The sequence below is a fragment of the Acomys russatus genome, chromosome 14, assembly GCF_903995435.1.
Source record: "Acomys russatus chromosome 14, mAcoRus1.1, whole genome shotgun sequence".
Classification (NCBI taxonomy): Eukaryota; Metazoa; Chordata; class Mammalia; order Rodentia; family Muridae; genus Acomys; species Acomys russatus.
In genome coordinates, this window is record NC_067150.1 from 42,385,343 (window position 1) to 42,411,379 (window position 26,037).

General features: G+C 46.3%; 2 protein-coding genes and 1 non-coding gene across 4 annotated transcripts in view; 2 read left to right on the plus strand and 1 right to left on the minus strand.

Annotated features, from left to right (window-relative positions):
• Ppp2r1b (protein phosphatase 2 scaffold subunit Abeta) overlaps positions 1-14,353 on the plus strand; it is a 37,639-nt gene extending 23,286 nt beyond the window's left edge. Inside the window, 6 exon segments of the mRNA XM_051155728.1 lie at positions 265-407; positions 779-870; positions 4,927-5,048; positions 13,199-13,279; positions 14,250-14,301; positions 14,304-14,353. Coding sequence (XP_051011685.1) covers positions 265-407; positions 779-870; positions 4,927-5,048; positions 13,199-13,279; positions 14,250-14,301; positions 14,304-14,353 — 540 coding nt within the window.
• On the plus strand, positions 9,391-9,495 carry LOC127198865 (U6 spliceosomal RNA). Its single transcript, XR_007831897.1, has one exon. It is a non-coding gene; the product is annotated as a U6 spliceosomal RNA (small nuclear RNA).
• Positions 14,354-14,616: 263 nt separating the features above from the next.
• Positions 14,617-26,037, minus strand: part of Sik2 (salt inducible kinase 2) — a 100,053-nt gene continuing 88,632 nt past the window's right edge. For both annotated transcript variants that reach the window (XM_051156432.1, XM_051156431.1), the window contains exons 10-16: positions 21,322-21,550; positions 20,274-20,558; positions 19,983-20,146; positions 19,184-19,294; positions 18,470-18,561; positions 16,974-17,582; positions 14,617-15,629 (exon numbers count right to left, since the gene is read on the minus strand). In XM_051156432.1, the coding sequence (XP_051012389.1) occupies positions 15,605-15,629; positions 16,974-17,582; positions 18,470-18,561; positions 19,184-19,294; positions 19,983-20,146; positions 20,274-20,558; positions 21,322-21,550 (1,515 nt within the window). In that variant the 3' untranslated portion in view covers positions 14,617-15,604. The remainder of the gene's footprint in view (positions 15,630-16,973; positions 17,583-18,469; positions 18,562-19,183; positions 19,295-19,982; positions 20,147-20,273; positions 20,559-21,321; positions 21,551-26,037) is intronic.

The window sequence follows — 26,037 nt, forward strand, 5'->3', positions numbered from 1 at the left end:
CACCCTCACTACGCTCCCCACAAATTCACACATAAATAATAAAATGAAACTAAATCTTTAAAAGTTTCAGTATTTTAAAAGTTGCAGTTTTGTTGTATGTTTTGGCAGAGATCTCTCATCTTTTAAGCCACATCATGGTCCTTAGATGCTCAAGTAGGAAACAGTTTTCTGCTGCTCAATTACCTTCCTTTTAAGTATTAGTCTGTTTCTCTAGATTTGGGGAGTATTAAAGCTTTAAATGTGCCATCTTATTTATTTTTCTAGGCACTGTCTGAAGCCTGTGGTCAGGAAATAACCACTAAGCAGATGTTGCCCATCGTGTTGAAAATGGCAGGAGACCAAGTAGCAAATGTGCGTTTCAATGTGGCCAAGTCACTGCAGAAAATCGGACCAATTCTAGATACCAAGTAAGATTTTAGTGTTGCTTTTGGTTTGAAAGTACCCCCTCATGGTGGGGAGAAACAGCTAAAATAAGTTCAGGGATTTCTTTCCTTTACCTAGAATCTGAGCTTATTCAGAGAAAAGAATCCAGCCCCTCAGTCTTGGGCCTGTCCCCCTTTTGACTTTTATACATAAGCTCTGGTGTGGACAGATCACCACTTTTCTTTAGAAATGATTTGATGCACTTGTCCTGTTTGTCAGTATTTAAAATTATTTAAATTTCTTCATTTTAAATATGAAAATTACCACGGATCCAGACCCCAGTTTTGCTGCAGATTGTATCTTCCTGAGTCTCTGTCCCCGCAGCCATCTTCTCACAGCAGCTTCTGAATTTCAGTGCCTTGCAGGGGGAAGTGCGGCCTGTGCTGCAGAAGCTAGGCCAGGACGAAGACATGGATGTCAAGTATTTTGCACAGGAAGCTATAAGTGGTAAGCGTTCTGTTTTGTGCTAGGCTGTGGTTGCTGGGGAGTTTTCCTCTACAGTGTGAGCACTGGGAAGCGGCAGGGCACCGGCATGATGGGAGACAAAGGGCGGCAAGTACCAGTCATGCTGGGCCTGTTTACTCAGGAATTTCTTGGCCCTGGCTGGGCTTGGCAGCATACACTTATAATCCCAGCACTTGGGAGACTGAGGCAGGCAGATCTCAGAGTAGAAGAGCCTGGGCTTCATTGTCTAAAATAAAGAAATGTCTTGGCCAACCAGTCTCTGCAAGTGAGCAGGCCATTTTCTCAGTTCCATGCAAAGCATGCTGATTGTTACTGGCATGGACAGTTTAGTAACTTCTGGTCAGCGTGGCTGAGTAGAGCAGCAGAGGTCAGGGCCACAGTGGGATCTCAGGCTGGTGCTTTTGTCATTGTTACATGCTAAATGTTCACATAGTGATCATTCATGAACTTTCTGTACCACTAACATGATTTTGTTTGGAATTTTCCAGTTCTTGCCTTGGCATAAAGAGGAACAGGAGGGAAAAGCCTTTACTAAACTCTTATCACAGATCTCTAGTCAATGTGTTGTTACACTGGGTGGAGACAATGGAACCTTCAAGATCTCATCCAAGCAAGGCAACAACTTAGAAGAAATCAGATTTCAGTGACTTGATTCTTTCTAAACATGAAATAAGACTGCTTTTACTTCTCTCTGTTGGGATAACTGCACAGCCCTTCTTCCTGAGCAGTTGTTGATACCCCCTCGTACAGTCATCTCTTGAGTGTCTCCCCGTGTATTTCTCCAGCACCATTGAGGCTCCTGCCTCCTCCCTTTTGAATCAGGCCCCAGACACTTAAGATTCCAGACAGAGCCCGGATGGACTTGGACCCCAACATGGAGTGAGCGATTCTTTTACTGTATATACGTATCTTTGTGGCTCTCCATCTTTCCAATGTTAAAAGTAAATGGTTAAGGATAACTTACTATTATCTACTCTGAGATAATATTGAGATTTGGCTGTAGTGAAAGCCACATCCTCCTGGCTACAATGGTCTGCATCAACATCTCACATGAAAGGAGATGTGGAAGGTCAACGCATGCTGTTCTGGTTTTCATTTGCTCGGTGTTGGCTGTAATCATGTCGTGCGGAAGTCGGAAGTGGGTATATCTTGCTGCTAACGTGTGATGTTGAAACAGCACTGTGACTGCCTTCAAAAACTCACAAGAAGCTTTAGTGCCTCCTACTAAGCTGTGGGTCTACTGTTTGATGAGAGTGTAGGAACCACTGGTCCCTCCCTGGCTTTGCTCCTGGCAGTGTTCATGAGCATCTTGCTGTTGTGACACTGTACAGCACCAAACTGAAGGTTTGTTGCTCAGTGTTTTCTTGTTGTGTGGGTGATGCTAGAATGCTTTCTACTTTTGCAGTAAAATTTCATTGATTTGTCCAGAAATTTAAGGTAGACAGACGGTCAAGCTGCAGGGTTTGCTAAAGCAAATGAATCGTGTTTATGGAAGGCTGCTTGACACTGTTTTTAGAACAGTGGCTGTGATTACCAGTCACCCTAGTTAGTTACATCCTATTCCTTTCATGAGCAGCTCTGACAGGCTACACCTTTTCTGATGATTGTTCTGGATAATTTAAATATTTATCTAATAGACTCCTTGTCTGTAGTGGACTTGGTTAATGAAGTTTTACTGCAGACTGTTTCTTAGTGTATCTTACCATGTAGTTTGATGTTTCCATTTTGGTTTCTGAATTGTTGATTTTACTTACAAATACTTTTATATATAACAAGCCCTGTTCTGTTTTGTGAAGGCCCAAAGAAACTTACAAAACTTTGTACATTAAACACAAGTCACATAAAACCAAGTTTGCGTAAATGCTTTCAAGTTTGTCATACCTTAGAAAAACAGAACAAACTGTTTCTATCAAAGGCGTGTGCCCATATTTTAAACTGCTTTGTAGTGAGCTTCCATTTTGTGTGTTCCAGGGCCAAGGTCTGAATATTTTCTTAAGCAAAAAGATGTTCATTTTAATGCCTTACTGTGTTGTAAGCATTTTAATTTCACAGTTGTTTTTTTGCATCACCTGCAGGCTGCACTCCTCTTTAATGAGTTTGATATTTGAGAGATAATTGTCTTGATTCTAGAAGCAGATGCGCACTGGGGCAGTTGCTTCACCTTCGGTTGGAAATGCCACATGATATGCTCACTTGAAAATAAACTTCTAAAGTTTCTCTGTCCTGCTTCCCCTAGCCTTGTGCATTTACCTTTCTGCCTAAGACTACTGATGGGAGAGGCAGTGGGCCCTTGCCTTCAGGGAAGGGTTGCATAGTATGCCGGATCTGTTTCTGGGTGGCCATTAGAGGCCTCACTATTCTTTATGTACACAGTGACCTTCTTGTGTTTCCCTGCATAGCAGTTGCTCTTCAGCCTCAATGTGGCCATCTTGTCTACGTATTAGTTTTAATACTTGATTCTCCAGGAACTCTCTGATACAGCTTGGTCTGTTTTGTCTTGTGTTGTGTAACCATTGCCCACTAGTGTCTGGTGTAGATTGTTCATGCTTCATAAAACTGTGTTCCCTGGTTTCTAGAAGCCGTCCTCTGATGTGAGCCAAGTCACCAGACTCACACACACTCCCCGTCCCGTCCCCCCCACCCCTCTCTCTCTCTCTCTCTCTCTCTTTCTCTCATTCATACAACTGGAGACTTCTTTGCTCCTAGGATGCAGGAGCCTCTGGCCTAGCCCAGTCCCCAGCTCCAGAGGTCTTTTAGAGACAGCCTTGGCTGTACTGGAACTCTCTGTTGTAGACCAGGCTGGCCCTGCCTCTGCCTCTGCCTCTGAGGAATCAATTCTTCTGGAATTGTCTGGTTGCCTTGAATATGTATTTCTGCTGTTTTACATCTGGGCAGTTTATACCAGTTATTCAGCTTGCTAGGAAAGGGCAGCCAAGACAAACACATACATCCTATGACAATAAAAAGTGTCCCATTAATAGTGATTCTCTCTACACATTGAGGTTTACCCATCATGAACTTAAAATACTAGATCTTGTGCGTCTAATGTGCTGCCAATGAATGGGAGCCCAAGATGGATTTTGTTTCATAAGGGTGAACAGATAAATGTGATTTTGAATGAGGCCTTATTAAAACAAAGGGCAACCTTCATTCAGTTCACAGAAACACCAAGCTTGACTGTGGTGGTGTGGGCCTGGGAGTGGGAGGTGGGGGAGTATGTTTGCTGGAGGACTTGTCCTTATTCAAGAGGCAGCGCGACACAGTCTCACCCAAGCATCCAGGAGGCTTGTGTGACACCCAGGAAGGCAGCGCGTCTCTGATATCATTGCTTTACTAACCTCCGGGTCCCTGAGCTGAAGCCTCATGCTCCCCACATTAGTCCTTGGGTCCATCACACTGGGGACGGTAGGGCAGGGCTGCCATGTGAGTTGGGTGCTTAGCCTTCTCCTGTCATCTTGGGATGCTGCTGCCCTTTCTTTGGAATGTCAGCGGCAGAGAAGATCCTCCAGCCAGTGTTATTGGTGAGCAGGTGAAGAGCATGCCATCGTCTGACTCACTGGTCTCCTTTCTATCCATTCCTTGCTCATCTCTCCCATTGCCTCCATGGGCTTGCTGTTTCCAGGAAATTACATCATGTTCAGTTGAGATGGAAATCTTTTGGAGGATGAAGGGAGTTTAATTACTCACTAAGAAGAAAAGCCAAGTCATTTCTTTCTTTAGAGTTGTTGTCTTTTAACTGCTGCGATCAGTTCTGAAAGGAGCCAGGTCTTCTGTTTGTTCAGGGCCCTACAGGCTACCCGTGACCAGGATGTGGGGGAACACCCAGTTAGAAATCATGGGGGTGACTTGAGCAAAAAGGCACCTTAAGTAAAGTACTGGTGAGGTGTGGCTTTCTCTGCACAGCTGCCCAGAACTTTGCGCTGCAGGCCCATCATGGTGCCAGGGCAGCTGAGGCCATCCCATCTGGGAAGCACAAGTGGCCTGGGAGGGGTGGGCCCCGGTCAGGGACGGTCAGAGCGTTGCTATCTGTATCTCTAGTGGTGGCACAAAGGCTGAGGGAGCTAGATGTTCCTGTGAAGGACAGCGAAGAGCCCAACATCCCTGGGGTTGACAAGAACCTCTGCCTGAGACCCCAAGTCCCTGGAGAGGACACTGGGAAGGTAAGTGCCCCTGAAACTTGGGGCCAAAACCCTGTCCTTTCTGCACTGAGAGTAGTCAGCAGGAACCGCTGCTGCTATGGTGAGTCACAGCAAGGTGGGCAGAGAAGCAGTCCCCACCACACTGTCCTGGAGAGAGGTCTGGCTCTAAAGGCTGGCTGTTTTACTGCCTTTGTGAAGTGGTGGACTTGTCTGTATCTGTGGTTCGAGGTCTTCTGTGTCTCCCCCAGCCTGAGACAAGACCCATGCAATGCAAGGGCTGACTGGAAGAGCTGGTGAACTTTTCTCACATGCTGGAAACTTACTGGCACAGTTCTACTAAGGGAGGTATTTCCATTCAGGACAAGAGGCCATGCCTGACATTTTCCTGGATGTTTTACAAGCTCATTTTGCCTCCTACAACCACATGAAGAAGAGATGCAGAGTTCCAGTTTAGCAGTCACTGGGGTCTCAGCTGTTGCCTCAGGGCCAGTGGTAGATGGGTGGTTATGACTTCAAATAAATTTAGGAATGGGGAGCCTGGCTGCCTCATGCTGTTTGTCAGGCTAGATACAGTGACTGCAAGAAGTTGGTGTCCACAGTGTTGTACGGCTAAATCACTGGCAAAAAGTCTGTCTTTAAATTACCTGAGTTTTCATTTGATGTAAATGGAGTCCATGCAATCCTTCCTGTTCTGAGCACTGGCCTTTCGGTGTGCCTGTACACTGTTGTCCCCTGCCTGAGTTGCCTCGCTGTCTGGTTCAGGCAGCCCCAGGGGTGCTGGATGCTGCATGGTGGGGGGAACGTGCTGGTTGGCTGCCTTAGCAACCCAAGCCCTGGCAGATACCTGGGCTGCCAGCCTTCACGGCCCTCTGTCTGCTTTGTAGAATTTCACTGAAGGAAAGATGCGGCCGGTAAGAAGTGATGGAGTTGTTCTCCAACATACTTGGGAACATTTGGCCCTGCCGTTTAACTCGTGGAGTGTACCAGAGGGGAGCCTGCGGCTGGGCATCTGCCCTGCCACAGCTGACTCGCTCTGAAGGGGGTTCTCCAGCAGAGGACATCAGCAGGCATTTCTCGAGCCTCCGTTACTGCAGTAGCTCATCAAACATTTAATCAGATACCTTTGCGGTACTTGTTTACCTTGGACACATTTCAGGTGGTTGAGAACCTTCCTCAGAAGCCAGGTGTGTGCATTCTGAGGCCGCAGCTCATTTTATCCACAGAATCCCCTTCTCTGACTCAGGGAGCCTCCCTTGCTTTTGTTTCACTTAAAGCAAATGTCCTGGGGGTGCAATGGAAAGGGCTTTGCTGTTGCTGGGCAGATTTTCATTTGATGAGCCGACAGCCAAGTAAGAGATTGAAGAAGTAATCCAGTTGCAAACCAGAAATTGTTTTTAACCCCTTTGTATGGTGTGTGGCTGGCTCACTGGTTTTTCCTCACAGGGAGAGTATCTGGATTTTGAGAACTCTGAGAACTAGGTTCTCGACTGGCCTCAAAGCCCTAAGGGAATTATCTGATGCCCTAGGGCCATGCCTGCTGCTTGGTCCTAGAGCAGCCCAGGGTCCCTTCAGGTGGAAGGTGGGTGTTGCCTCAGTGCCATGGAGAGAGGCTCTGGAAGTCTGCATGGTCTGTGTGCTTGATGACCCATGTTCCCTCATGCAGGACCTGCCAGGGGACAGCCTGGGCCACTTGCCATACTCCGCTCCCTCCAGGTTGGCACAGCCATTTGCTCCTGGGTAGAGGTTGCCCTCTGACCACAGCTGCTAGCAAGGCTGTCAGGCGAGGGTTAACAGTGGATTTGTTTATTGAATCATGAAGTAGCTGTCACATGATTTTAATCAAAACACCATTTCCCTGACAACAATGATGTCAGTCTTGTTATTGTAGGAAGGAGCAGCTGGGAGGGACATTCAGTCTCCTCACTGAGCCCAGGTTTGGAGACTCAAATCAAGCGAAGACGCTGGCTTGAAAACCAGCTCTTCCTTTTCTCTCTGCCTGCACAGACATGAACAGAGCCCAGTGCACAGCTCCCCCACTGTTAGGTGTTTTTATTGGTGCTTCTCCCTGTTTCTCCCAATAGTCTCTGGGCCCCTAAGGTCTCTGGTCTGTACCTTCTGGCGTTTGTCTCTTGTGGGATCTAAGCTGGCATTTGCTGGAGATCTGGGATGCTCTGGCCTGAGATGAAGCTGGTCTGTTAGGTGGTTGGTTCATTCCTCAGACAAGGGCTGTTTGAGGATGGTAAGGGTAACTCTGAGGAGCCTAGCTGCGGTTCTTGGAGGGCAGCTCAAGAGCCCAACTTCCTGGCCAGACGATAGGTCTTGAACCCAGAAAGACTAGATGCAGGAGGCCAAGTCCAGTCAGAACTACTGCGTATGAAAGCCCAAGGATCTTTGATCATCTCCAGCACCAGTGCCCTCCAGCTTAGGGAACTGGGTCCCACAGGCCACTGATAGGTCAGAAGCAAGCATACAAGTACAGGGATGGGTCCCAGGCCAGCTGGAGCGGGCCTCTAGGCTCTGGTCTCCTGTGACTCTCTGAGGACCAAGGAGCTGTCTGTGCAGAAAGCCTCCTCCAAGGCCTTCTACACCCCTGAGTTTAATTAACCTCAAAGTTGGGGAGAAAGAGGCTACCCAGACAGGACTTGTCACTGGGACAAAACAACCTCACCAAAGTCACCTAAGTGTTTAGACTGGCTCACAGCTTGAGGGGACAGTCCATGGTGTCTGTGGTCAGAGCAGACGAACGCCGATCCTCTGCTGGCTTCTTTCCCATTTTATTCAGTGCAAGGCATCAACCTATGGTGTGCTCACCCACATTCAGGATGGTTCTTCCCTCCATAGTTAAACATTTCTGGAAACTTCCTCACAGATAGACCCAGAGTACCTCCTCGCTGATTCCAAGTCCAGTCAAATTGCCAATGAAGATGAAAGCTTAGATTCTCAGGGTGATCTCATGTTGTGGCCACTCATGACCAGTGCTACCCAGAACTCAAAACAACCCAGAGATCTCAGAGTGAAGTTGTCAGTGTGGGTAGTCAGCTTTCAGTCAGTGGGGGGAGACCTCACAGGCGACTGACTGTATCACCATTTTCTACCCCAGTGCCAGGCAGTTGGGTTAGAGCAAGACAGAACTGTGACAAGCTGTCACAGGCAGTTCGTGGAATCTTAATGTTTTCATGTCAGAAGGCAGTGCTGAGTCAGGTGTGTGCCCATCACAGGTGAGGACAATGAAGCTTTAAGGTGACCTGCTTAGGTTAGGGGCAGGCCTGGGTGCTAAGGACTCAGTCTGAATGCTTTGATGCCTTCTGTGCTGTCTATGGCAGGAATGGGTGCTACTACCCACCTGAAGTGCCTGTCTGGCTATCCACTGGGTGGGACTAGGAGCTAGCCTCTCTTCTGAAACCTTGCTTTGTACTGGCCTTTCATTTCCTGGGACCCTTCCAACTGCCTGCCTGCCCTTTGGCCCTCATTTTGATGACTAAACTTTTGGGTTTCTGTAATGACCTAGTTATAGTGTGTCTCGGCTAGACACAAGCAAGACTGTGAACTGGGCCCCTTACATAGCACACTTTGTGGGAAGGCCTCCTTTCTTATCTCAGCTATAGTCCATCAACTTGTTGGGCAGTCCTAGGGGCAGAGTTCTCAGGGCCTCTCTTGGGCAGCTCAGGTGTCATGATTCCATCTTTGGGGAATGAGGAGGAAAATGGAGTAAGAAGCTTTCAAAGCCTTTCTGTGGAGAGACACTAGGCTCCTGAGGCTCAATATCCAACTGCCTCATTTTCTTTGGGTTTTGAATTTTCTGAACTTTCTGCCCAGCTAGTGTTGGGGGCTTGGCTCCAGGGCAGTCTGCTTCCTTGCCATTGTTACTCACCCACTTACGTGCTTTGCTTGTTTTCTCCCCTCATTGCCAATTCAGGTCTGTCTAGCAGTCTTTGGGAAAGCTCATTAGATACACATACAAAGAAAGGGAGGGAGCGGGGCTCCCTGGCTCTGTAACTTAAGTAGGAATTCGGCAAGCTCCCCACTCTGCCTGACCCCTCAGGCTCAGCCTCAGTGATTTGTGGTCCCAAGCTTTGTGCCTGGACTGTGGTAGGTGTGTCACTGATGACAGCTCCATGTTTGAGGTGAAGGTCCATCCACTCTGGTTCATTCAAGACACATATCTATCTCCTCTTACTGGATACTGCCCAGTGTATTCTATATATGGTATTCCATTGCTCAAGAGCTGTTTAGCTTTTGAAATTGCTGGCTAGAGCCAAAGTGGAAAGGCAGAGCCACGCTTTAATGAACCCAAGGTGGAGGAGCAACTATGGTCTCTGTGGGGTGTCCTATGCGGCCAGTAGCGTTTGGGCTTTAGTGCGCAGTGCTTGCTCAGGCAGCACATCTGATGGTATTGGAGCAATACAGAATATTAGCATGACCCCTACACGAGGAGGACATGCAAGTTCATGAAATGACACAAATTATGGGAGGGATGGCAAGAGGGTCACAGGATGAATATGAGCAAAGAACTGGATATGTAGGGAGGAGTGAAGATGTCATAATAAAACCTATTATTTCATGCACTAAAAAAGTTTTTAAAAGTATGCATACCAAGATTAAAAACTAACTTTGGTGCTCAAAGCCCAGCCTTGTTCCTTAGAACTGCAAGCTGAGCCGGTCCCTCCTTTGCTGGACCCACTTGCACTATGAGCATCCCTCAGATGGAAGCGTCACTGTCAGAACTTTCAACTCTGAAGGCGTAGAATAAGGTTTTCCCATTGGCCCAGGATGAGCCTCTAGTGTAGAGACTGAGCTTCTGTGTAGGTGAGGATTTTTTTTTTTTTTTTTTGGCAAAGAGTCCAACAATTTTTGTTAATATCAAATAACTAATCCCACAATGTAAGGCATGGGAAAGAAAGAAAAGAGCAGCTACCAAGAAGGAAGCCTCAGTTTGTTTGTACCTGGCCATGGGATGGTTGGTGGCTTTAGAAATGTGCTAACTGCTGGCCTGCTATGTCCTCGAGCTGGCCAAGCAGGGCCATAGGCTGGTGCTCTGGCCTCTGTGGTCTATCCTGCCCTGTTCTTTATAGGGCCTCTGTGCTTGCCATGCAAGTGAAGGATGTCCTTAGTCGGGGAAGCATGGGTGGTCGCCTATGAAAATATTAAAATGATGGAGTGACTCAACGGGCAAGGGCAAAGTTTTCAAAACAAGCACTGGAAATTGGGGAAAACAAACTGAAACCCAAGGGGAAGAAGAGCTGTTTGAAGGCAGGACAGAGCTGTGCACATGCACACTGAGGGTTCTGTGCTTCCAGCCCTATGCTCCCTCTCACAGCCTGATAATCAGGCTTGCCTCACTTTGAATGCTCCTGCAGTTCCATACAACATTGGCCCAGGGGGAACTGCTTAAGTAATGGAAACAGCAGGATTTAATGCTGTCCTTTTACTTGGGGTTTGACTACACAGGTTTAGAATATATGAAAGCTGCTTGCCAAAGAAATTCTCCAGAACCTTGAGGGCAAAGGGTTGTTTTTTTCAGAGCTGAAGACCAAACCAAGGGCCTTGCACTGGCTAGGCAAAGCACTATATCACTGAGCTAAATCCCTAACCCCAAAGGGTTGTTTCTTAAAGGATGTCTCTCTGTGATAAGTGTGTGTGTGTGTTCGTCCCTTTCACCTCAGAGGTGACACTGACTAAGTAACAGTGTTCTTTGCTGGCTTTCCTGGCAGCTTAGAGTACTTTACTTTTCATCCTATATATTACTTGCTGGGGGGAGGGGCTGAACTCGAGCATGGTGTGTTTGCCTTTGTTCCTCTTCCTGTGCAGAGCCTGCGGTCATCCGGCCTGTCTTGACACCAACACAAGGAGCAGTAACCAGGACCAGTGAGGCCCTGTCTGTATGCAGCCTGTGCTTACAGTGTTTCTGTAGTGGCTAACGTGTACTCAGGCAATTTGGGGCGAGGTATTATTTACCCTGCTGACGTCAATGAGAACATATTATCCACTGTCCTTTCTGTAGCTTGAAATGAGCACCAGAGCTCAGAGAACACAGCCACCTTCCACAGTTTGAAAACTCTACCCACTGCTCAATGAGGTGGAGTCCTGCCTATAATCTCATTAGCCTGACATTCATATCACCAGGCTTTTAGAAAACAAGGTGTTTTTATTTTAATTCAGGAGGGTTGGGAACATTAAAAACAGTACATTTTCCTTGCAGAAAATTACCCCATTTAAATTACCATTTGGTACAAAGATCATTTATTAAATTGCATTTTAGGCAATTTTCTAACACTGAGTGACAGGTTATACTTTGATTTCTCACATTGGAGCTATTATGATTTGCACACAAAATACCAAATCTATCAAAGTCACCAAATTTTTCTTAGTAATTAAAAAGCACGCAGGAAGAAAAATGAGTACAGTCAGATTAAGTTTATGGACAGTAACTCACAGAGCAGGCTGGACCCAGCACTCTCTTCTCTGTGCAGTAAGCAAGTGGCCTTGCCCTTCTACAGAGTGCAACCTTTACCACTCTTTCTAAGCTGCTGTTCCCCAGAGGCCAGCCAGCCCCCTTTTTCTGCTGCTTTCTCCTTCAGAGATCCTGGTGCAGACAGATTATTTCATTTTATTTTTTAAACTGTGAGTAGTGAGGAGGCTTCACCATTTGAGCTTCTGTGACTGAGCAAATGCTGGCTGGTAGGCATCAGTTATCTGTACTTGGTAATGCAACATTACTCCATCTACCTGGATGATGTTTGTATTTCTGTTTTTAAAGCTACCCCTGCTCACCCATTTGGTTCTGAAAAGTCCTAGCATTCCATCATCAATGCACATTACCATTTTGTAACCCTGAAGGGGTCTAAGAAGCCTTCCTATTTGACAGGACTTAACTGTAAAGAAGTGTACTGGGCATGGTGGCACACACCTTTAATCCCAGCACTAGGAGGCAGAGGCAGGTAGATTTCTGAGTTTGAGGCCAGTCTGATTAACAGAATGAGTTCCAGGACAGTCAGACTCTGTCTCAAAACAAAACATTAAAAAAGAAAAAAGAAAAAACAGATGTTGTATATGCCTTCCCTTTTGGATAAAGGCTGAGTTCACGGTTCTCTGGGCAGCCATCTTCTCTGGAATGGATCTGTTGACTAAGTAGTGGGCCCTTTGGCCCTTTGGCAATCAGGGAGGGGAGTATCCTTCCAATATATACTTATAAAAGAAAGCACTGGATTGCATAACTTTGAATAAGCAAGCATCTTCGATGTAAGCCTAACCTTCTGCAATGTATTGGACACCAACATGGCCAGTCTGTGGTGTCTGTGTCTCCTTGTCCTTGTCCAGTGCAGTCATCCAGCCAGGCAGCTGCCAAGTGGAGGGTGAAGCTGTGGGAGCAGGGCTCCACCACAGAAACAAAGCCAAAAGCCAGGCAAGGAGGGTCCTAGTCTCTACTCCCTCCACTTCTGAGCTCTGAGAGCTCAGCTAAGTCATGTATCTTCCGAGGACCTTGCTTTCCTCAGCTGTGAGAAAGATGGAAAGAATCTAAGCTCACAGAACTGATGTGAGGATTTGTTAAGAAAACATTTGGAAGTGCTGGTACGTTGTGAAAATGGACAGGCAAGCTGCCTGGGTAGGACTTGTAAGAACCACTCTCCATTAAGCTGTTGGGCAGTGCCCCTACCTGTCTTGTCAACTAATGCAGTCATATGCCCAAATCTGCTCACATATAATGTAGACATAAGCTGTGGTGCAACTAGGATGTCTGGGAGTCTTCTAGAGTCAGCTATGCTGTGTAACTGGGTGAAAGTGGCTAAACAAACACGTGAGGTGGTGTTGGGAGATCAGGAACTTTAGGGCCAAAACTACCCTTTAAGGGTCGCTAGCTCCTTCCATTTAGCCACTGAGGGCAGGCAGGTGGGAAAAGCCATGAATCTCTCACTTCTCTGAGCCCCCAGCCAGAGAAGACCTGTATATAACACACACACACACACACACACACTTAAATGTGCATGTGTATGTAGGCTTTGAAATGTGTTTTTGTCCAGTGTTGAAACAGGCTGATACCCTTGTCTCCCACAAATCATTTGAAAGGTAAGTTCTATAAAAAGTTTCCAGAAGCAACAAAATGATAAAGATCTCTGCCTGGACAATGACTCCAACTTACTACCTGTTCTCCAGTTTTTACCTTTGATGTCTAGGCACAGAGAGACCGAGCGGCTCGGGTGGCTTCCAAGGAGGCAGTAGAGGCAGCCCAGCTTAGGGGTACAAACGCATCAAAGGTCAGCCCCGGCACAGGGACTCTGCAACTCCCCACTGGGATCAGTGTCATCAAATGACACTACATATTGTCTCTAAAGGAGGAGGAATGTGAAAAGTTGCCTGGACCATGGATTCTCTTTAAACCAATAGGGAGCGTCAACTCACTGTTGGCCAGAGAAACTCTGATCCTGACAAATATATTTAAGAGACAGGCTTGCTTAGAGGCTAGAGAACCCTGCAGAGCAAGGAGAGTCCACTGGGTCCCCATGTCCTGAGTTGCTGGCACACCCGGGCCCTTGATCAGCTGGCCTAGAAGCTGCTACTTTTTGGGTTCCTCCAGTTTCTGGCTTGTCACCTTGACACTCTGCAGTTGAGAGCAGCCCCTTGCCCAGTCCTAGTATCCTTGCCGTAAGTGTAATGGTTCCTGGGGTACAGCTTCAGAGGTCTGTGATGGGTCCTTGCTGAGTGCCATACTTACTGGAGTTCTGGGGCAGGGCAGAGGGTGTCACTCCACCCGAGGTTGGGTTGGGTTGTACTAAGGGGATGGGTTATGGGGTGGGGGCCCTGTAACAACACAGTAACACAATTATAGAAGTTAGGAGGGAGCATGAGGCAGTGGCTGAAGTCCTACCTCCCTGATACCAAGCATAGTTCAAACATTTCTAAGATCTTGATTTCTGAGATAGAGGGATCATGGCTTTCTTTTCCCAGGATGCAAAGTGACAGGAAGGCTTTGCTTAGACCAGCTCTTACATCTCATATCAGTCTCCAGGGTCCCTGAGGTCCTCATCATTTCCCACTGGATAGGTTCTGGAGGTTCTGGACATCGAGGACTGCCCCCATCTTTGTTCCCAAGGTGGCAGTTCAAGCAGGCCAAGTCAGGAGAGGGTGAGGGCTGGCGCTGGTCAGGCAGCCCCTGGGAATAGAAGAGTGGGACCCCCACAACCCGGTGTCTTCCTGTTGCATTAACACCCTCTATTTGCCTTACAGGAACCAGCATGTCAGTTGCATTTAGATACTAAAGACACACTTGCCCAACTGGAATTGCAGAAGTAATGCATTTCCCCTAAAGCAGAGATAACAAAAGACCATAAACAAAAAATAAAAAAGTACCACACATATTGCACTTTTTGCCGAATGAAAATGTTACCTCATGTTTGAGTCATCAGTCTCTTTTAAGAGGCTGGTTTACAAGATAGCAAAACGATGGGTTACTATACAGTAGTGTACACACTGCTGATGTGAATCGACAGGCGAGCGTGTCAGAGCTGCCTCCTTAGTGTTACGTTAGTACTTGTGAGGAGGAACGGCTTGGAAGCTTCCATATAGGTCACTAGTTAGTGGACAGCAGCAGACACCATCAGATGAGCTGACCACCAGAGCCCATCTGCTCTCACCAGCTTCCATCTCAGGAAACAAAAGTGGCCCATGGGAGCAAACGGGAGCTTACGACAAGTTCCAGCAGGATGGTTCGTGTTCTTCACCAGGCGGCTGTCCTCACCTCCTCTCTGTGTGTCAGCGCTTAACCGGCCTGGCTGGTGATGAGTACTCCCGGTCTCTGCAGCCTTTAACTTCTTACGGCCTCTCCACAGCCCCTCATCTGTCGCCTAACTGTCCTACCATAGCTGCTAGGTCTCCTGGGCTAAGCAGCTCACAGCCCTGGGGGGGGGGGGGGGCAGGGGTTTATGCCAATCTGTAGCCGTCTGTTCCTGCAGTCCTGAAATGAGCAGCCCCCATTTTCAATCTGGAAGGCATTTCCATTTCGTCAATATTACAGCACTTCTGCAGTATATTTTGGGAAAACATCCTCCTCCCAGTCTAAACAAATCAAGCCCCGTTTTATAACTTGGCTTATTTCGCAAAGCTTTAAAACATTGGAGATCATAGTGAAATGATCTCTCAAATGAAATGATGTTCTTTACCTCACACAATCATTGATCTTAAGCGAGGAGGAACAGAATCAACAAAAGAAACACATTATCCTTACTGGATTCTCAGTTACTAAATCACAAAACGGTCTTCTCCTCCCCTGCTATCGCTCCATCCCTGCGGTAACCCACAGCCCAATTCCAAGCAGAGTGCATTTGCAAAGCAGCCTGGCACCAGTGGGGAGCCCAACAACTACAGTCTCTGGCTAGCCTCAAGAAGGCTCATGCTGCCAACACTGGCTGGGTTGGGCTGGGGCCAGGATGGTGCTCCGTAGACTTCCCGTGCCTAGTCTTCCCTTGCCTGCCTGGACACTTACTACAGAGAGGAAAGGCAACTTATAGGTGTCTCTAGATGCAGCATCAGGGTAGTAGCTCTCTTCTTGTGCTTTAAGGAAGACGCTTTTGTGCTTAGTGCATTCATCTGCTGATAGGACAAGCCACTCTAAAGAACAGAAATTATAACTTTTATAAATAATACTGAGTTTGTAACACCTGGATGTCATTGTGCAAATGACAGATTATTCTAGATATCTAGTTGATGAGCTACAGCATCTGTTTCTTAGTTACTTTGATGAGTGAGTTAAAGGTTAAGGTTTCTAGTAAGTGGCTAACACAGCTGTGCTTCTCTGAATATTGCTACAACACCTGAACATTTCATTCAAAGCAAACTAAGGAACTTAAGGATTCTGACTCCCACATGGTGGGAAACAAACTGAAGTGACTTTGGATTTAGCAAGGACATAAATAAAACACTTGGCTTCTACAGAGAAGAAAGTCTGATGAGGTTGGGGAAGGCACACACTACCACTTCACCCGGGACAGAAAAGTTCCTTGCTTTGTGTATCCTTGAAAACAATCTAAACCCTCTATGAAATGCTCAAATATGCAAAACTCCATAAGCTCCCAACAGCCTCGTGGGGAGTCAAAGGAATCACTATAGCTGAGCAGACAGGAAGTCTTCTAAGACTAGAGGGTGTGCAGGAAGAGCCTGGCTTCCCAGCTCAGGGCCCAAGTCCCTGATGTTTTCTGGTTTCTGCTTCAGGCTCCACTGGGACAGGTCTCCTGTTATTTCTACAGGTGAAAGCTTTGGAGCCCTGAGAATTCTAACACTCCAGTTATCCACGAGCACTTTTGAAAAGGCATATTGCGTGCTCCCAGACAGATGACTGCAGGGTTCAGGGGCCAGTACCAGCTGCTACTCAATGTCCCTGAAAAACAGCCTAGGCTCCTCTACTCTAATGTAATTGAGGACACCCTGCATCAGCAGGCAAGAATGTGGGATTCTGTGACAACACACAAATTTGCTCTCTTCCCTGTGCATCTGATTTCATGATGTATTCTTGATGCATCGAAGCACTTTGCTTTTGCTTGGCCTGGCTTAGTGAAATATATTGCACCATGTGCATATACAACATACACATTTTCCCTGCTTTTATCAAGGTAAATGAACCTTTGGGTATAAAACCTAGGTCTGTATGTTGTCATTTTATATAAACATTTGTTGGATCTCCCTTGAGAGCTTGTTCCACTTTACCTAAGGGCATGCACTTCAATCTCCAACTATGTTTTAGCCCTTGCCACAGAAAATTTTGTGGTGGGACAGAGCCAAGAGGAACATCTACCTCAGTCACACCCTGATTGGAGTTGGGAAACATGATTTTCCCCATTAGGGAAAAGGGAAAATAAGCTTTAAGTTTGAAGGGCTGTAATAAAAAAAGAAACCCACTGTCTGCCTTCACTAGAGTCACCTCACTTCCTGTGCTGAGATTAATTGACCAGGACATACCCATTGTGTTGTGGATCCACAGCTTCTAGCATTTCACAGTCAAAGAGTCCAGGGAGCTCAGAGAGGGCCAGCGGGTCATAGCTAGATGGGGCCTCCTGAAGTCCTGAGCTCCTGGGACAGTCCGCTCCTGTGAGGTTGCTCTGCTGGGCTCCGTCCACGGGATAGCGACAGGCAGCAGGGTAGTCTGGTGCAGAAGTGGTGCTTGGCAGCTCACAAGTCTGATAGGAGAACTGTAAGGAGGCTGGAGCAGTTCCAGGCTGCTGCTGTGGAGGGGGGGGGGGGGGGGGTGGTGGCTGCTGTTGCTGCTGCAATTGTGAGGGTAAGGGAGCCCGGGGGCTGGGTGTGGAGGGCAGGGGCTGCAACTGCATCTCTGGGTATTGGCTGAGGAAAGGGCTAAATTGCATCTGCTCAGAAGAGGGCTCAAGGACTGGGCTCAGGGCCTGGGTCAGGCTGAATGGTGGGGGTTGCTGGGATGGCGGTGGAGACTCCTGGTGGGGAAGAGCCAGCTGCTGACTTGGTCGAGGGTAGGAGCTCTCTGCTATCTGCATCTGGTTAAAATACGCTTGCAACTGAGACTGCTTCTGCAGGAAGAGTCGCTTCTGTTGGAGCCTAAATTGGTAATACCAAAAGAGCAGTTTACATCTCGAATGTAATTTCAATGTAAGTTCAGTACCAGGCATTAACTCCACTTTCCCATTTTTTTCTGTTTTATTTTTAAGAATCTTATATGTAGTCTAGGCTAGCCTCAAATTAGTGATGTTCCTGCCTTAGTCTCCCGAGTGCTGGGCATCCCAGGTGTGCACCACAAATCTGACACCTCCACCTACTATTTCTCTCTTTTTGATGCTAGGGGAAAAATCAGAGTAGGAATTCACCAGCGTGGGTTTTGCCCCTATCTGTCTGACCCCTCTGGGGTTAAGTGAACACCGATGCATTTTCTCTCCTAATTACTATAAAGACTGCTCAGAAAGAGATAACATCTTGGCTTCTCTGGGTGATGACTAGAACAGTTTCATTTTGGCCATGCAGCTTCTACTGGTGGGACCAGTGGGTATGAACACCACCCAGGGGAAAGCCTCACCCGTGTAACTGACTGCTTCCAGCCACTGCAGGCTACTTTTGAGTGTTAGGTCATGTAGAGCCCAGGGTCCTCTCAGTCATTTGCAAAGGCACGTCAACTGGGAACTGAAACTTCCTCACACAGAAACTGAAATGTTCACTCCCTTTATCCTTAGGAGGAAATCTCTCAGCAGCAGGACAGTGTCTCCACCCTGTCTGCCCGCATGCAGAGCTGGCAGAGCTTCTGAAAGCTTAGGGCTGATCATATCCCAGAGAAATACAAAAGAATGGCAGAGTGCATAGGAGCTGCTGCCACCTGAGCGGCTTTATATTACACTTAGACAATAACCATGTACCAGTGCATGGTCCTAGTAGAAGCAACTAGAAAGGAAAAGGACAGTACACCAGCATTCTCCAGACGGCCAAGACTTCCTTACCTGTGTTCCTGTAGTTGCTGTTCCAGGCTCCGAGGTGGTTCTTTACAATATATTGGACAAGTGTTCTGGGCCTTTGGCAGAAGATTGGGTTTCTGAAAGGTCAGAAGAGCAGTAAGAGCCTAACCATAGCTGTCTCCCAGGATGCAGCTCAAGTGACAGCATCGTCACCCTTTGCATGCCTCTGTGGCCTCTGGAATCTGCGGGAAAGCATGGACACTTGCTCACTGAGACCCTGGAGCAGCATCAGGTCAGCAGGCCTGGGCATCTAGTTCTTGCCTACCTTTTTTCCACTTGTAAAATTCCTTTAGGACTAAAAGGTTCATGGAGAACAATGAGAGAAACAGACAGTCCCTGACAGGAAGGCCCAGTGCCTGTTAAGTGACTTATTCTGAATGGGATCTATGTCCTATCATTTCTTAGGGTCTTCATGCTCCAGTGTAGACAGCCTTGATTACACTGTGTAGATTACAGAGCCCATCTTATCATTCACAACTCTAAGATTAGAAGTAAGCCAGGTCTGTCTCTCACAGCACTCAGTGGCATAGCCTTCCTTACTGCTGACATAGGGCATATGGCTAAGTCTGAAAATGTTTCTCGGAGCTACTAATGAAGGATTAGACCTACTTATCTATAAGGAATAAAGCAGCTACCTTAAACAATGCAGAGCAGTTTCTATGACAAAGTAAACTAGGCTAAAAAAGCTAAAGATCCCACCTGGAGTCGATGCTGTAGGTACTGGGTCTCCAAGCTTTGCTGTGGAGAAAGCTGAGGGTGCATGCTGGCAGAGAGGGTGGAGACACTGTCCTGCTGCTGAGAGACTTCCTCCTAAGGATCAAGGGAGTGAACATTTCAGTTTCTGTGTGAGAAACTTTCAGTTCATAGTTGAAGTGCCTTTGCAAATGACTGGGCTCTACATGACCTAACACTCAAAAGCTTTCATCTAACCAGCAGATTGAAGGCTGCTTTCAGAGTCTAGTGTTATCTGCATTCAACTATTACCTTATCAGTATCGGAATTACAACAACAGCTCCTGCCTGGTACCAGAAGGGGCCTGCCTATATGTGGGGCCAGAATACTACAGGACCTTTGAGGCACTCTACATTGGCTCAAGAGACAGCAACATTTACTGTATTTTTAATGTAACTAATTGACATCTAAAGTACTGGCAAGAAGCTTCTCACTTGGGTGACATTCACCATTCTCTCTCTCTCTCTCTCTCTCTCTCTCTCTCTCTCTCTCTGTGTGTGTGTGTGTGTGTGTGTTTTCAAGGGAAAGAGAGAGTCATCCATATGTAGCATGCCTGATTTGTGAGCCTGTAGACCTCTATCTGGTGATGAGCATCAGGGGGCAACATGGCTGGGTTTAAGCTGTTAGTGGCAGCAGCAAGAAAACCTCTAAGATTGTGGGCTTTCCCAGAAGCCAGTTCAGTTAGGATTAGAAGGAGGAGGCTCTTTAACTGAAAACCACACATCTGTAGGACAAATGTGGTGTTTAGAAGAGCCTATACACTCACCTGAGGGCAACTGCTCGAAAGGTCTTGGAGCTGAGGAGCAGTTGCTGTTAAGTTAGGGTCTGCCTCTGAGCCTATTTGTTCATAGAGCAATTGCACTTTGTTCAATTCCAGAATTCCTTTGGTTCTAGCAAGATTCTGAAGATGTTGTCTAAATGCTACAATTCCTGGAAATTGCAAACATAAAACAGTTTAAGAAGCAAAATAAGCCTTTGAGTTATCAGACCAGCAAGGCAAGAACCTTCTTCCACACCTCTGACTGAAGTTTTCAAAGTCAGAAAAGAAAGCCCTTGCCTTGCGTAAGGGAAGTATCCGATGCTCTGCGGCCTTCTCGGAAGCTCACGGGGGAACGATTGTGGGCCTCACGCTTCTGTGAGCTCAGAGCTTGCATGGCTGGGTTGGTAGGTCTGAGGCTCATGAAAGGAGATGTCATGCGGGGTGGTGGCTGATTGGCTAACATGATGTCCTTCAGGGAAGGGCTGTCTTCCAGAAAGTTCAGGTCCCTCTGGGTAGACCCCATATCGTACACAGAGTCCACACTATCAAGGGAGGGGTTGTCACTCATGGAGAAAATTTTCCCTACAGAAAAAGAAAAAAACATATTACCTAAGCCAACAGTACCTTCTTTAAACAATATGGACAAAAAGCAAGACAAAATGGCAGGCTCTAATTTTTTTTTGTTTTTTGTTTGAGACAGGGTTTTTTTTTTTGTTTTTTGTTTTTGTGTAGTCTTGGCTGTACTGGACTTGCTTTGTAGACCAGGGTGGCCTCAAACTCATAGGAATTTGCCTGCTCTGTTGGACTGAGTGCTGGGGTTAAAGGTGTGTACCAATATGCCTGGCTCAGGCTCTAGTCTTGACAGCCCCAATCTTTCAGGAGGCTAGGTGAGAGGACTAGAATACTTTATAAGTCTGGAACACAGAAAACTCACCTAAAAGAAAACTGCATTTTAGGGCTGGGAAATCTGAAGTACAACTCGGAGGTAGAAGAATTGCCTAACATGTACAGACCTCTCTCTCTCTGCAGGACCGCACACAATCCTCCATCTTTTCAGAATGCTCTCACTGGTTAGTTTAACCACCAATAGCCCTAGAGAAGGTACAGCCACAAGACCCTGGCCCTCAAAGAGAGTCTATGGAGCACACTGTATCCAAGGAATTCTAGAGTGGAGGGGATCAACTGAGAGACATTTTCACCCCTGTAGCCGCTGAGTAGACCTAAACCACATGGCATCTGCTCCATAGAGAATGGGGAAATGGATGACATTCCAGAAGTGGTGAGCATGGCCTGAAGCGGGAAGTGATGCTGTAAGGGTTTAGCTTGGTGCTCTCTAGGATCATACCTGCCCCAGGCATCACAACCAATTGGTTAGTCACTTCTGACAGAGTGTGCCGTCGCTGCCCACTGCGTGTGGCCTGGAAAGCTTCAAAGGCCTGACTGGGGTCTTCCTCAGCCTCTCCCTCTGTCTCCAAGCCTTCATCAATGGATGTCTCCATCATACTGCTGGGCAGTGACTGGCATCCCTTCCTCACCAGGACAGGGGGCACAGGGTCAAGCAGACAGCCATTCACCTGTCGTGTGAGAGGAAAGGTTAGTTGCTGTTCTTCTGAGAGACACCCACAGCAGAAAAAAACAGGCCACAACTTAAGGCCAACAAGAAATCAAGTAAAAACATGTATGCATTTACTCCTAATGACAGCATATACACTAGAAATGAAGGTGAGTCAACGGTAGCACTCAGAGACAAAAGCCCACGAGAACCAAAATTGGCACTGTCACCCAGGTTATGAGTCATCACTGTTACAATAAACACTTTTTTAGTGTTTTACAGATGAAGAGGGATGTACTGGCTTGAGGTTTACCAGTTATTATTTTTTAACTAAGGGAAACAGAAGAGGAAGATGAGCTTTCTTTTCTTCTAAAGCAAATGTCTCACAGCTAAGAACAGTCACTGACATTTTAAGTTTCAACCACAAAACATAATGGTTCTGGATATACTTTTATGTTCATAACTTAAGTACTGACCTATTTGATGTTTTGTTTTTAAACTGCTTCTAATGTGCCTGAGGAATGGAAAGTAAGAATTTGTTGTAGACAGATATCACCAAAAGGATTGAAAATAAAAATTCAAATGGCAAACAGCCAAAACCTTCCATTATAGAATAACAAATGACTCACAGCTCAGAACTCCAGCAGAGGTTGGTGAGCTGCACTGCATGGAATCCTCGTCCTTCAGCAGTGCACACACAGCCAAAGTGCCTGTCCCCCAGGGAGCCGGCAGCACAGGCCCTGAAAGAGCACATTGCCTTCCCACACAGTTGCCAAGCAAACCACCTAATGGGCAGCAAAACAGCATACAAAGGGGAGTTGTGGTTTCACGTTCTGGCTGGTAAAAGCCCCAAAGAGCAGGCAATTATTTACCTCATTACTTTAACTATTCCCCTGTGGAAATCAATCTGTTTTCTCCTATGAATAGCTGCTCAGGGGCAGCCAGCAAAGGAGTCAGTTCTCTGTGGTACTTTCGATTGGAACACACTGGATACAGCTATTGTTTCCACTGAAGCAGGAGCAGCTCACGTGTGTGAGAAGTGACGTGGGACTGCCCTATGCCAGGCACAGGCAGCTGCTGAAGGCACCACAAGGCTCTTTCTTTGGAGAGGGAGTAGGGTGACTCAGCTTTGTTTGCTTGGAGGAGCTGAGTCCACAAGCTTCTGGGGCTACAGCCTTCGTGTTGGTAAGGTAGCTGACACGTGGCAGATGCTTTCTTCCCAGGGCACACCAACCCTCCCATGGCACAGAAAACAGGAGGCTGAAATCTGGTCGGCGACTGTCATTCTGTTCTTCCAGACAAGCTTCTCCCTTGTATTAACAGTTCTCTTAAAGAACGAAGGAGCAACAGCTCCCATTCTGGACTCCTGAGCTGTCTAGTAAGACACCTTCTTAAAGCAGTTAGGTACTGAGCACCTTACATGTGCAGCCACTGTCAAAACTGCAGAATAAGCAATATGCGCAGCTCTTTATTTTTCCTTAATGTGGAAGTCACCTTTCCTGAGTTATTCAAACCACTGGACAGTTTCCGTGAGTTTATATTTTTACCTTATTTAAACTATAAAAGAAGTTATAGCTGAATTAAATCTATTCCAGGTATAAAAAATGGTTTGATTTTTCACTGGCCTGACTTTTCATCTGGGGACAGTTATACAACAACACTTGTAGGCTGGATAATGAGTAAGAAAGCCCTGTGGGGGAGCCCAGTGCTGACACGGGTGAGCACCTCTGACCACAGTTCAGGTTCCTGAAGCAGTTGACCATCAAGCTTAGCTAGGGTTTCTACTGATGTGATAAAACAACATAACCAAAGTAACTTGGGGGAGGAAACGGTTTATTTGATATGTGTGTGTATATGTATATATATGTGTGTGTGTGTGTGTGTGTGTGTGTATACACACACACACACACACACACACACACACACACACACACACACACACACACACATGTATGTATCTCCCAGGGCATAGTCCACTGAGGGAAGCTAAGGCAGGGACCTGAAAGCAGGACGGAAGTGAAGCAGAAGACAGAGGGATGCTGTTTGCTGGTTTGCTCCCCATGGCTTGCTCAGCCTGCTTTTCATAACACCCAGGACCAGCTGCCCAGAGGTGGGACTGCCTCTAGTGAGCCGGGCCCTTCTACACCAATCATTAATAAGAAAATGTCCTACAGGCCAATCTGCTGTGGGCATTTTCTCAACTGAGGTTCCCTCTTCCCAGATGACTTGACCTTGTGAAATCTGACAAAAAAAGTAAAACAGCACTCATGCTAACTTACCGAGGGCTCTGATGTACAAGAACCCAGGGAGTTTTCCCTTTTAGTGTATTTCACTGTCCTCTTGGAAGAAAGAATGACTGAGAACTCACACTTCCAAGTTCCTTAACTATCTACTCAGACAGTTTACAAGGATGCATGACTAAAATGTGGGATAATCTGCATAAATGACACACGCTGCTAGAAATAAGAATCTACGCTCTAGAAATACTCTAGACAGATTAAAAGACAGGATTTCAAGATGTGGGCAAAGTGTATAACTTCTAACAGTTTGTCTTTCAGAGACCTCATATACAATAGGTGATATCTGTAGGACATGCAAAGCCCTCTGAGGCCCCAGCAATGACTTGAGCCTGCCTCTTTAAATTCACAGTTCCCAAGGTGTCTGTATTTGGAAATGGGGCTGTGAGTGAGTGATGCCCTGACCTAATAGGATTAGTGTCTTTACAGTAAAGGCACACTGGTGGCTGGAGAGACAGATCAGCAGTTAAGATGCATGCTGCTGCTCCTGCAGATGATCCAAGTTTGGCTCCTGGCACTAATGTTAAGAGGCTCACAACTGCCTGGCCTCTGTGGGTACAACATTCACGTGCATATACCCACAGAGACAATAAATACACACGCCCATAAAAACATAATACATCTTTAAAAAGCAAAATAAGAAAGGACACACTAAGCCAGGTGTAGTGGTACACACCTATAATCCAAGCACCCAGGAGGCCAAGGCAGGATAGAAGTCAGAGAGCTTTTTCCCAGTTGCCCATGGGTACATGGGAAAGGCTGTGTGATGCCTCAAGACAGCATGAGAAGGTGGCTGTCTAAAAAATGGGAGGAAAATTACTTCATAAGAAGTAGAACCAGCTGGAACTAACTGTGTCTTGCTCTCAGGCCTCCAGAACTATGAGAAGCAGAGAAGCTCTGTTGTTTGAGCTCCTCAGCCGCTGGTATTTTGTGGGCAGGTGAGTAGGTTCATACAACACCATATCATATAAGCCAGTGAATTTCGAGGAGAGAAAGGGACCCTACTTAATTCATTCCACGTGCCTGGCACGTGGCACATAGGACACATACAAGTTAGTTGCTTAGGCTCTACCCAAGCCCTCTTTCCCCCAAGTAATTGTAAAGTTGTTTGGAGAATCAACTAATACAATTCAGAATAAAATACAGTTCCTTTACAACTCAGTAGTTTGTTGCTATGTTTTTGTTTTTTTAACAAAGGGGTGTGCTTTTCAATAAAAAGAGTGCTTTTAAGTAAAACTACACTTTAAAAAACTGCATTTCCCCCTGCCTTGAGGCAAATGAAACTGGCAAAGCAGGAAAGAAAGAACTGATAGCACTAGAAAGCTCTTCATTTTCAGAGGATGCTTTGCCATGCAGCGCAGAGCACCTCTGTGCTTTGTTCTCTCATCTCCCTCTCCTCAGTGCTGGTTATATGTGTACCCTCACACTTGGCTTGGGGACTTATCATAAATAACAGGGCAGAGCAGCTACACTCTCAGACATAAAATTATGTACCGCCAACCTGTTTAAGGATGCAAGGAAAAGGAAATAACTGTCCAACAAGAGGTGAGTAGTTGAAGAGCCGTATAAAGCAAAGGATTGCATAATTGTTACAGCTTATCCTTGCATAAACAACTTCATGACCCGGGAAAAATTCTCATGATACATTGTTAGATACAGAAGATACAAATTACACATAATAGAAAATAATTTTAAGAATCTTCCCACCCACTGAACCATCTTATACCTTAGCTACCAATTTATAGTATGACATCAAATGTTATCTTTGAGTAATAAGATTATAGCTAAATTAATTTTACCTTTTTTCTTTACATATTGTCATATATGATTATGATTGGTTTAATTTTTATGTTTTTATTTCAAACTATAATTTAAAAATTTAAATTCAAAAGTGAAAGTGAAATTTCTCCCCCGAAGCTCCTAGAGGATACCACCACTAAGAGTCGGCTGTGTTGCTTTTCCAGCTTCTCTCCTGTGTCTCTCATGATGCAGAGTTATCAAGGTGCAGTTATACATGGAACCAGCCAGTGAACGGGTGAACTTGGAAATCTTTTTATTATAGTCTCTAATAGCATTACAAATGGACTGAAATGTGTGTACATGGAAATTTACTTTACACAGTTTGTGCAATTGCCCTCCCACCCTATGTTCTTAGTGTCTCAGTTACTGTCTTCCCCTCCTGTCTTAGAAATCCCAAGCCAAAGTTTCAAGT